The 12,065-nt window shown below is 53.6% G+C and overlaps 1 protein-coding gene across 3 annotated transcripts in view; it reads left to right on the forward strand.

Moving 5' to 3' along the window:
• Positions 1 to 12,065, forward strand: part of KAZN (kazrin, periplakin interacting protein) — a 1,132,657-nt gene that overhangs the window by 39,373 nt on the left and 1,081,219 nt on the right. For all 3 annotated transcript variants that reach the window (XR_015254486.1, XM_086715734.1, XM_086715735.1), the window contains exon 2: positions 712 to 1,503. Coding sequence is in view for 2 of the 3 variants with exons in the window: in XM_086715734.1 (XP_086571860.1) it covers positions 1,413 to 1,503 (91 nt within the window). In the remaining variant the exon portion in view is untranslated. The remainder of the gene's footprint in view (positions 1 to 711; positions 1,504 to 12,065) is intronic.

Raw genomic sequence — 12,065 nt, forward strand, 5'->3', positions numbered from 1 at the left:
CAAAGTCGTCCTGGGGAAACAGACATGGGGGCTGCTGTACTGCGTGTCGTGTTCTCTGTCCTGGTGGCTGTGGTGCCAGGGTCCCACCAGCACTGCAGCCAGCTCCCGCCCAAGAGTATCCAAAATGTTGGCTGGAGAGGGTGCGGTGTCTTTCCTTCTCTCTCTCTCTCTCTCTCTCTCTCTCTCTCTCTCTCTCAGTCTCTCAAGTTAGCACCTTTGTGATCAGCAGATGGGATATCAAAATAAAGACCTAGCACCCACTGCCACAGCTGTTGTAATCATGTGAAAGGTATTTCTCCTTCCTCTCCCCCCTTCCCAGAGACACTGTCCCTTTGGGGGGGGGGAGCAGGTGGATTGTTCTGTGCCCAGAATAGCACCCGGACAGACCATCCCCGTGTCACCCATGGGGGACGTGTGGCATTTGCCCCCTCTTCTCTTCTTGGTCTTTGGGTTTGTCTTGGTGGCATTCTCCTCTCCCGCAGGCTGGCACTTCCTGGGCTGCGGGCATGAAGAGGTTACAGCAGCCAGGAGCCTGCTGGGCTGAGTTAGCACTTCCCTCTGCATCCAGAATATCTCCAAGTACCGTCCCTTTTGCATCACGGAAAAGGGGTGGTGGTGCGGGGGGGGGGGGAGGGGGAGATGGGGGGGGGGCCCTGCAGCCGCAGGTCGGAGCAGGGGCTCTTTAACCGTGTCTCGTTCTCCTTCCCACAGCCCTGCCAGGAGGGGGACGCGGGAGTGAAGGATGAGCCAGGGACGCCGCGCTCCAGAGCCGCAGAGTGCCCGCGCTGCGCCCGCCCGCCGCGCTCTCCCCGCCTGCATCCGGCCGCCCAGGGGCGCGGGGACCCTGTCGGCCGCCGGCTGCGGCTGCGGGGCCTCGCCTGCGGGAGAGGTTGGCCTGTGAGGCCAGCTCTCCGGGGGGCGCCTGAGCAGCCTCGCCCCCTGCCCTGCCCCCCTGGCAGGAGACCCGAGGAGGCAGCGCTTTTCCTGCAGCCGCCGGGCACTTGCTGGGGCCTGAGCTCTCCAGCCGGCCAGCCGGCGGCCACCAGGGAGCAGCCGCGAGGACTCCGGGGACTCCGCATCCCAGTCATCCCTCCCGGACGAGAGGAAAGGACTCCTGTTGGGTGAAACTTAGATTTCCCTGTGCGTCTAACTCGGCTAGGCTAGCGTGCACCATCTGCCAAGCCATAGAGGGTTTCGTTTTTCACCAGCCTGGTGTTTGAGAAAACCCGCAAGGAGTGAGTGGTGAGAGGAAGAAGCGTTAGAAACTTCGGGAGCGGGGACGTTTTCTTGGAAGTGACGGGGAGCCTCAGACCTACGGTTCCCGGGGCCGGTGGCGGCGGCGTCCTTGGCCTGGACGCTCTGAAGGGTCCGGCCGCTGCCGCGTGACCAACACCGAAGACCCCGGAAACGCCATGGATTCCACGCTGGCACCAGCCGGTTCCGCCACGGGCCCGGTCACCTTCTCCCACGTCTTCGGTCAGCAGTGCCAGCTTATGGAAGCAGGTAGGAGGGGTGTCGTGTGGGGACAGGGGCGCCGTCCGGGGGCCCCAGCGGCGGAGGCCCGTGCGTCCGTGCCTGCTGGCGCTTCTCCCTTTGCCTGGCACGTTCACTTTAAAGTTTTGAGGACACGCCAGCAGACTGAATGTGCCTCTCAGGCATGGTGAGCAAGGGCCCCCATTTGTCTTGTCACCTCTTTCCTCTTGTGGCCACCTGGAGGGTGAGGGAGAGCACGTCGGGGGGCGGGATCTGATGACGCGGTGGCTGTGGTTATCTCTCAGGGGTGGGTGCCAGTCCTAGACTGTCCGTCCATCTGTCAGCTGGCCTCTGTCTGCTGCTGAGGAGGGTGTGCGAGCCGAGCCTCCTCAGTCAGTGTTGAGTAACTTGGATGCTCCTGAGGGTCTGTCCTGCAGCCTCTCCCGGCCCTTGGCTCTGCTGCGGGGAGAGCTCGCTGCCCTTTGCTCCTGACTTTGTCTTCCAAAGGCTCACGTTTTGTACAGAAGGGAAACTTGGTGTGGGCCGCAGCCTTCCTGTCTGCCAGCCATCTTGCTCGGATGTGCATTTGGTCACAGAGAAAACCAGGTGAAGGTGCTTGGCCTGCTGCAAATGGTCACAGGGCTGGAGCCCACAGACCGGTGCTCGATGGGTGCTTACGATTCTGCTGGAGTCACACAGGATTCTGGGTGGCTTCATCTTGGCCTGGTTCCCTGCTTTCTGGGTTCATTCCTGTCGGGAGAAGGACCGCGTGTTCCCCAGAGGTTCTGTGGGTGTCCAAGTGTTCATTGTGCATTTTGGCCGTGAGTCTGGAAGACCATGAGAAGAGCACTGTATTAGGAGTCTGGGGGCCTGTGTCCATGCTGATGCTTTCATGGGGTGGTCGCATGATTTTGGCAATTGCAGACCCCTCCCCTCTTCCTGGGCCATCCGTCTGCAGCTGCAAAGTGAGAATTGGTCTCACGGCAGCCTGATCCAGCCAGACCTTCAATGCTGGGGGCTCAGAAGAACCCACACACTGGAGAAAATAAACGACCTGGTTTCCAAGGGTGCTATGTGTCTGCGCGAGGTGGCAGCTCACGGAGCGGGCGAGCGAGGGCTCTGGAGCCAGACTGCCAGGTGTCCCAGCTTCACCCATTACCAGCTGTGTGACCTCAGGCAGGTTACTTGGCTTCTCTGTCTCAGTTTCCTCATCAGTAAACTTTTTTTTTTTTTTTTTAAGTTTATTTGTTTCTTTTGAGAGAGAGAGAGCAAGCCAGGGGTGGGGCAGAGAGGGAGAGAGAGAATCTCAAGCAGGCTCCGCACGACCGGCACAGAGCCCGATGCAGGGCTCAGTCTCACAAACGGTGAGATCGTGACCTGAGCTGAAACCAAGAGTCAGAGGCTTAATCGACGGAGCCACCCAGGCACCCCCAGTTTCCTCATATGTAAAATGGGCACTACTAGACAAACTCACGTGGTCATTGCGAAGTTTAAGTCGGTGCACGGAAAGCCTTAGAACTGCCTGGCGCCCGGCCGGCACGGTGAGTGGCAAGTGTTTATTAATGTGTCTAGAGGATGTGGGGAGGGCTGGGCATACATCCTTCCACGTACCAGTGAAGGCATCCCTGATTGCAGAGAGTAGGATGGCTGCCTTCGGTTCTAGGAGATCGAAGCATCCAACCCCCTCCTCTCCACAGGCAGTGTGACCCTGGTTTGTCCGGAAAGTTGAGAATCTCCCACTCGATGTATCTGTGGATTATTCGATCTGCAGTGGTTTATAGGTGCCTTTACTTCCACATAAGAACCAGGGCTTGGGAGCTTGCCCGGACCAAGGTTTCACACCCCTTTCTACTTCTCTGAAGTCAACTGTGGGAAGGCAGATCGGATTTCTACAGTGCCTCGGTGCTGTCCCCTGTGGCTTTATTCTCTAAGCTTTTAGAGACACCCAGGCCTAAATCAGGCTGTGAAATCCTCTGTCTCCTTTAAAAAAAAAAAAAAAAAACCCAAAAAACAAAACCAAAACTGTTTCTGTCAAGAAAGCAATGCAGCAGGGGCGCCTGGGTGGCTCAGTCGGTTAAGCATCTGACCTCGGCTCAGGTCATGATCTCATGGTTTGTGAGTTCGAGCCCCGTGTCGGGCTCTGTGCTGACAGGTCGGAGCCTGGAGCCTGCTTCGGATTCTGTGTCTCCCTCTCTCTCTGCCCCTCCCTGACTCATGCTCGTGTTCCCACAAGCTCTCTCTCTCTCAAAAATAAACATTAAAAAAAGGGGGGGGGTGCCTGGGTGGCTCACCTGGTTAAGCATCCAACTTCGGCTCAGGTCATGATCTCATGGTTCGTGGGTTCGAGCCCCGCGTCGGGCTCTGTGCTGACAGCTCAGAGCCTGGAGCCTGCTTCGGATTCTGTGTCTCCCTCTCTCTCTGCCCCTACCCTGCTCATGCTGTCTCTCTCTGTCTCTCAAAAAAATAAATAAATGTAAAAAAAGAAAGCAATGCAACATAGGCTAATAATGACCAGCAGTCTCGAGGGAGAATGCTCTCCCTGGAGAAAGGCAAAGAGGAATAAGAACCAAAAAAGTTAAGTCAAAAGAGCTCAATTAAGAGGTGAAAGGGGTTGAGAGAAAATGTAGACCCCTCTCCAGCCAGCCATTGGTAGTTCAGCTGGCATCACAAATGAGATCTTCAGCGTGGGAGAAATGATTTCGCAGCTTCCAGGGGCTTCCCGCCATGTTCGTTGCATCTGCTCCCCGGGGGTGGTGCAGCCATCAGTCACACGTCCTCACTGAGCACCTACTATGTGCTTTCTCTCCGTACGGCTTCAAGAACTACAGAATCTGGAGAGTAGGTCAAAAGGAAATGATCTTGCAAGGAGATGATGATCTACCTGGTAAATGTAAAGCCTACTGAGGAAAAGAGAATTATACAGGAGGTGGCTTTTTCACAATTCCATTTTTGAATAATGGTTCCTCCATGTCTCACCTAAACTCTCTTACTTAATTTTCAAAAATCCTAACCAATTTCCGCAGGCAAGGGAAACACTCAGGTTGCCTGCCATGCCCACATTCATCCCACTAGGAAGGGGCTGAAGGGGACGGTGAACCCTGGTCAGATGCCCAAGCCTGTGCCTTTAACTGCTAAAGCATGTGGTCCCCGGGGATAACTTGGCTTAATCTTTCGGGTCTGTAAGTATCCCATGACTTAGGAGAAGTTGGTTCCTCATAGATGGAGTAGTCAGGGATGTTTAGTGGGGTGGAGATAGGGGGCAAGGGGCATAGAGGGACCCATCGGATTTAGGGGGCAGCGAGAATGCAGCTGGGCATGGGTGGGGCCACTGAGAACTCTGACCCAGTTAGTGGTGGTGGGATTGTGAAGGGTCTGGTGGGGCCATGGAAAGAGCATGGAGTTCTTTCTCATTTAGTCCCAATTCAGCTTTTTTTGCATTGGCTGTTTGCTGGTGGCGTGAGCTTGATGAACCCCCAAACCCTAGACCAGGAGTTGGCAAACTATGGCCCTGGAGCCAAATGTGGTCCACCAGTTGCTTTTGTAAGTAAAGTTTTATGGGTACACATCTGCATCCATTCACGTGCATTTTATCTGTGGCTGCTTTTGTGCTACAACAGTAGAGTTGAGTAGCTGTTACTAAGATATTGTGGCCCAGAAAGCTGAAAATATCTACTCTCTTGCCCTTTGCAGAAAAAAAAGTGTGCTGATCCCTGCCCTAGACCAACATATGTAGCACAGAATGGGGCTAGACAGAATGGGACAGTGTGGGGTGGTGTGGGAGTGCTCACACGATGCTTCCGTGCTGAACCTTTATGCTACATGGTACCTTGGTTTTCTTATTTCCTCCTCCGGCACCCCACACTGCTTCACCATGCACAGTAGGCGTTGCTTTAGGCAGGAACTATTTAGAGCAGGTCTCACAGCTCTAGTAAGACTAGCTTCCACTGTGTTCCCAGATCTGCAGCCCCTGTGCTGGGCTAGATGGTGCCTGTCTCCTCTTTATGGCGACCCGGCAGGTAGACGGTACTTTTTCTATTTAACGGGTGAGTTTAGATGTTGGCCGACTTGGGACTTAAACCCCGGTCAGCCCGACCCCAAAGCCTGTGTTCAAAAAGGGCGATCCTGCAGCTTCTGCAGAGGGTTTTTTGTTTTGTTTTGCATTTTTTAAGGATGTGGAGAGAATGGCGTCCTGGCTCTTTCTTTAGCTCTGATGGTGTCGTTCACCCTCGTCCCCCTCCAGGGTCCTCCACCCGTTTTGGGATGCCTAGCCCTACGAAGCTAGTTCTCTTGGGTTTCTAACCCCCAGCCCAAATTTCTCCCCTTTCCTTTGGGCCCTGCTTGTAGCCCGAAAGGGACGGAGGGACGTCAGCCCGGCCAGGCAGACGTGACTGATGGAGGCCGTTGTTTGTTCTTCAGTGCTCCTGCCTGATTTCCGTCAGTGGGGAGCTTAAGGCCACTCTCCCAGGCAGGCAGGCCACTGGGGAGCTCACAGCATTCCACGCCACTGGTTTCTGGCTGTCTCCAGCACCTGACAGAGGATTTGGGGAGGGGGCGTGGAGTCCAGATTCAAGCCGGTGCTGTGTTGGTCTCAGGGTAGCTGAGTAACTCCACCTGCCCGTCTCCTCCTCGCCCCCACAGCGTCGGATGGGGGAGACCCTCTGACCTGGTGTCTGACCGGGTCTCCGCTGCCGGCTCTCGACTGACCCCCGGGCCTGATGGTCTGTAGACCATGGCTCCCGGAGGCTTGGTCTCTGGTACTGGGTTCTGACTCGCCAAGCTGCCCCCGTGTCATTCTGGTCCATTTTCCAACCTGTGTGACTTGGGTGGAAAGCATTTCTGCAGGGCTGCTTTCCTCGACCAGAATGACTGAAGTCATTCTGTCCAGTATATCCTGCTGACGTTGCCTGAATCCAGGCCCAGCTCAAGGGGGAAGGTGGCAGAGAGGAGGGAGCAGGAAGGCGGACGGACATTCGCACCTGGACTGCCGCTGCTCTGCATCACTCCTGGGTTGCCGCTGAGAAGCCACCCACTAGCTCCCCATTGGCACCATTAATTAAGGGCCAGTTCCTGCTCTGTGCCACACAGAATCTCAAATGTATGCAAGTCATGTCTGTCTGTCTGTCTGTCTGTCTGTCTCATAAGTGAGGCCAAAGCCCGGGGCCAAGGTCCAGTCATCTTTTGGCTTTATTACCTCGTTCCTTCCGAAGGCCCCCTGTTCTGCCTGTTGGACAATATAGGGGTTTATCTGGACGTGTTTGGAAGCCGCTTGCCGTATTTAGAACCAGGAAAGGAGAGAACCAGGAGCTGGGCCATCCGCCGTGAGCTGAGCACACCGGGTCCTTTGCAGAAGGAAAGCAGATGAAGAAGAGCAGAGGAAAGAGCCCTTTCCCCTGCATTACCATCTGTGGGAGGGGGGACACGGTTTTAAGGTTTCCCCAAGAGATGGCTGTCTCGGAGCTGTTCCTCGTCTGGCTGTCTCTGAGGTGGGAACGCATGTTTGGACGTCCTGGACGAGGAATCCTTATAGTGACGGCTGGCAATTGAGCACGGCCATAGCTGACAACGAGGTGCTTCTTCTGGGATGGTCACTATGCTAAGTGCTTGCACCTCACCGTGTTTCCTCCCCGTCGCATCCTTGGAAGGTTACTAAAATCACCCCCATTTTACAGACGAGGAAACTGAGGCCCGTAAAAGGAAGTATTGCTCCTAACCAGCCAGCGGTTGGGCCAGGCTGCAAGTTCAAGCCATCTGCACCCAAAGTCTGGACTTGTTCCTGTTCTTCGGTCCAGACTCTGTCGAATTCCTAGCTCCTCAGGGATTCGTCTCCGGACGTACGAACGTCTGTGCCAGCAAATGACCGTTTGCGGAATGAACACGAACTCTGCAGTGATAAGAGTTACCGAGGACGACGTCCACCTCCAGGAGTTTGTAGCTTAAAGGGGCTCTAACCCACATCTCGTGTTTCCACAGTTATGCACAGTGTGTTGTGATTCCCGCTCCTTGGTGCCTTCAGATTCAGCCCTGGGGGGGTCTCCAGGTCACGATGTATCATCTTAGCTGTCTCCCAGTCCTCTAAACCTCCTGCGGTGTTGGGAACATTGTAGCCGTTATCAGTGCGACAGTGGCTCAGTGGCGTGTCTGCCTCGACAGAGCTGTTCACCCCGTGGCACGATCGTCGTCAATCTCAAGAGAAGCTGTTAGCACAGTAGGGTGGCGTGAGTGGCAGCTGGCAAAGCAGACTTGTGTTTACGTTCGTTCTCTCTCTCTCTCTCTGTTTAAAGTTTATTTACTTAGGGACTGAGAGAGCATGAGTGGATAAAGGACAGAGAGAAAGGGGGGGAGAGGGAACCCCAAGCAGGCTCTGCACTGTCAGCACAGAGCCCGAGGTGGCGTTTCAAACTCACACACTGTGAGATCGTGACCTGAGTCGAGATCAGGGGTCAGTCAGTTAACCAACGGAGCCACCCGGGCGCCCCCCCATTCTCTTTCTCTTTCTGACTAATGCTTCAGAGCCCTCAGGTCAGCTTGTGGGATCAGGGCAGTGGTCCTTTGAGCTGATCAGATGGCGTACCCTTGACTCCAGGCTCTTAAAGGGAAAGGAGCCTACTTGCTGGTGTGAAGGACAGTGTGGCAGCCACAGCTGCCCCCTTCAGCATCTCCCATCCTCAGCCCCAGGGAGGGTTTCTCAGCATCCTGGTGACCTCCTGAGGATGCAGCTACTGTCAGTGACACCCCCTGTCCCATACCTTGACCTCAGCGAGTTCCCACCAGTGGTGTTTGTTTGAGGGGAAGGTGACAGGGACAAGTTGGATCCTTGTGACGGTGGATATAAGCAGCGTGTGCAGGAGCCCTGACTTGCGAGCAGCGCAGCCTTCCCACGGGTCCTACGTTAGAAGCCGCAGCTGGTCTCTCGTTGACTTCTTTTTCCGGAGACCTGTTTGTCAGAGGCAGGGCCATGTGGTTATTAGGATGGACTTGAGAACTCAACTGCTTAGGTTCAAACCCCAGTTCTGCTGATCACTAGCTGTGTGACCTTGGACAAGTAGCTTAACCTCTCTGTGCCACAGACTCCTCATCTGTAAAATGGAAATCGTAGTTTACTTCCTTCACAGGGTTGTGGTGAGTCTGACAATGAGTTAATAGGAGTGAAATGCTCATCACAGTGCCTGCCACAGAATGCATTATGTATATGAACATTTGTAGTCTGTTTTAGTTAGTTCAGGCAGCTATAACAGAATATCGTAGACTGATGCCTTAAACAAAACACACGTACTTTTCACAGTTCTGGAGGCTGGGTAGTCTGTGATGAGGGCCCACCACCTGGTTTGCAGATGGCTGCCTTCTCGTCCTAACTCCCATGGTGGGAAGCAGAGAGAGAAATTCTCGTCTCTCTCTCTTTTAAAATTTTTTAAAAAAATTGTAATGTTTTTAAAATTTATTTTTGAGAGAGAGACAGAGAACAAGCAGGGAAGAGACAAAGAGAGAGGGGGACACAGGATGTGAAACAGGCTCCAGGCTCTGAGCTGTCAGCACAGAGCCCGACACAGGGCTCGAACCCACCAAGGCGAGATCGTGACCTGAGCTGAAGTCGGATGCTCAACCTGCTGAGCCTCCCATGTGCCCCTCCTGTCTCTTCTTCTAATGATCCTCATCCCACGTGAGGGCTCCCCCCTCAAGACCTCAGCACCTCCCATAGGCCCCACCTCCAAATACCATCACAGTGGGGATTAGGATTCCAACATGTGAATTTTGGGAGGACATTCAGTTCATAACACTGTCGTTATTAGCACGTCATCGCTATTCTGCCTAGCGAGACAGAGTTTAGTAACACCAGGAATTAAGGCATTCCTTGTGGTCTTGTGTTTCTGACCAGTAAAAAGTTGCAACTTTTCTCCTTTGGCTAATCATTGTGGTTAAAAAAAAAAAAAATTCCCCACCTTCAACATTGGTTATTCTCTTGATCCCCAAGGCCAGGAATCACACCAGATCTGTGAGAATTCCTATCCGCGAATCACAAAAGGGTGTTTAAAGAAGGTCCTCATTGGACCCAGCTTACCTAGGACAGGCCTAGCTCATGTCTGTCTTCCAGTGTAATTACTATAGCACCTCATTCATTCTCAAGCATGTCCTCCTTTACATGATACATTAGACGGTCAGCCTTAATAAGGGGCAGCTGAATAAATACAATTCAAATTCTAGTTAAAAATGTGGAGCATCCAGTGTCGGAGGAAGTAGTGTAAGGCCCAGAGACAGTCAGCGGAAGAAGCAAATGTTTGGTTTGGAACAGGGGCCAGACAGATCAGGTGAACCGGGCGCCCGTTCTCAGCAGGACTATGGGGGTTGCTGATGTGGCCCGATCCTATTCTCCAAGAGAACGCTGCAGGCCTGGCTTTCCTATAAGATTCTCCCAGTTTTTGAATGCGTATCACCAAATGCAAGATGTCAAATCCTGGAGGGCCAGACTCTCCAGAGTCTGTGGGCCACCAGTTTACAGTGTCTCATTAACAGGCCTCTTGTTCCCATGTGTAGACTGCTTCCAGCCTCAGTGCTGTTCCCACTTCCTGGGATCCCACTCCCTTGCCTTTCCTTCTAAAATAAGAGCTGTAGGTTGAGCCCCCGACCCCACTTCTCGTCCACGTTCCCTTGTACATACACAAATATGGTCTTGCTGGACCGCGACTGCTTGAGGCCCTGGGGCTTTAGAGCGCTTTTTTTTGTGAGCTAGTCGACCATTTGGTATTGCGGTAAGCGTGCTTTACTTGAGTGGCTGGTGTGTTCTCGCTCCTCTTGGATGTGGGAACCTGGAGAAGACTTGCCTTCTCCAGACGGGGAATGGGAACAAACAGAAGGAGTATGATCCTGAGGCTCCAAGGCATTCCATTCCATTTTTTGACCCCGAAGCTATGGCGTTCCAGAATGGGCAGGTAGGTGCCGCCATGAATCGGGAAGTCTGAGCCACACCTTTAGTGCCAGAGTCCCCAAGAAGTCCCGGGTGGTCAAGAACAGAGCCGGCTCCCTGCTCGTGGTGGCAGGACTGAAGGGCAAGGGGGACATCTTTGATTTGGTGAGTTGGTGGGTACTGCCGAGTACGAAGGAAAATGGCCTGTTTGTGGGGGAATAGGTGAGAGACCCCACTTTACTGTCAGTTCTCTCTTTAGAAAGTACTGGGATTAAGTGACTAGTGGGTCTCCTCTTGGAAGGAGGCCTAGGTAGTACCAGGAGCCCCCCAAGGAGCGAACCTTGGAGGTGCTTTTTCTTGCCCAAGGTCTAGCTAGCCTTTAGACTCTTGTTCTTGGGCACGTGTGCTTGATCAGCTTCCTGTGGGCTGTTCTCATGAGGCCCTACGTGGATGAACCAGCTTCTGAAAAACTTAAGAGCGGATTCTCCCCATTGGCATTTCCAAGCCCTCTGCCAGATAACCATTTAAACCAAGGGCAAAGCTCTCACCCAGACAAGTTTCCCCCCGCCTCTTCCCAGTTGAAATGGAATGGTCGTAGGTTTAAAAAATCTGAAGGAGAAGCACAGTCGTCTGTGACGGTCCCCCTGTGAAGTGGCTGGTGGGTAAGAGACTCTCTGCCTACAGCGGGCATCACTAGGCAAGAACGAAGTGGACACCGGGAGCCCCAAGGGCTACTTGGGGACTTAAAACTGACACCATGATGTTTGGAGTAGGCGACGACAAGTGTCCTGATGTGGAGGACTCTGGAAACGTAAAAACAGTAACTAGTGATGTGCCGGGATTCCCACCTCCTCATCCCCACCCCCACGTTTTATGGTGGTGATGTTTAGACCTTGACGAATAACCCTTTCTGGTTTATTATAGTCTCACACGACGTCTTTCTTTAAAAAAATTTTTTTTGATGTTTATTTATTTTTGAGAGAGACAGAATATGAGTGGGTTGGGGCAGAGAGAGAGGGAGGCACAGAATCCGAAGCAGGCTCCAGGCTCCGAGCCGTCAGCACAGACCCCGACACGAAGCTCAAACTCACAAGCGGTGAGATCATGACCTGAGCTGAAGTCGGACGCTCAACTGACTGAACCACCCAGGCGCCCCTCACACAGCGTCTTTCTTTTGGACCTCAGCTCCCTTGACCGATTCCAATCTCCTCTCTCCTCCTAAGGATGTAAGGACTAAACTAGATGAAGCAGGTGTAGTCTGGGCTTTTTCTGGAAAGGCTAATGTGCTTCTGTTGGTCTCTTTATCAGCTGTTCTCTCTGGTGTGTGTTTGCCTTTGTTTTAACCTACAGAGTCTAGTGTCGCTGTTGCTAGGAGGGAGCCCCAGCCTCAGACACCAAAGGGAAAATCAGTCCATCGGGCTTCCATCTAAGGGAGAAGACACAGCACGAGGGCAGTCAAGTGCTCAGGCTGGGCTCCACTTGGATCGTAAGATTTCTCAAAACTCGCAGTCTCCTCTTTGATCTTCTTGAAGTCGTTTGCAGTTCCCTGTCGTGAGGACCTGTCAGGACATTTGAAGAGAGGACTGGTTTGGGGATGGGGTGAAGGGAGACGCGAGGAGGGGATTTCCGTCCCTACCCACTCAGGGACCTGGAGGGCTGATATCGGGTGGGAAGAAAGCCAGTTCTTGGGAGA

The sequence above is a fragment of the Puma concolor genome, chromosome C1 (genome assembly GCF_028749965.1).
Source record: "Puma concolor isolate L17-30 chromosome C1, mPumCon1.1.hap2, whole genome shotgun sequence".
In the NCBI taxonomy this organism is placed as follows: Eukaryota; Metazoa; Chordata; class Mammalia; order Carnivora; family Felidae; genus Puma; species Puma concolor.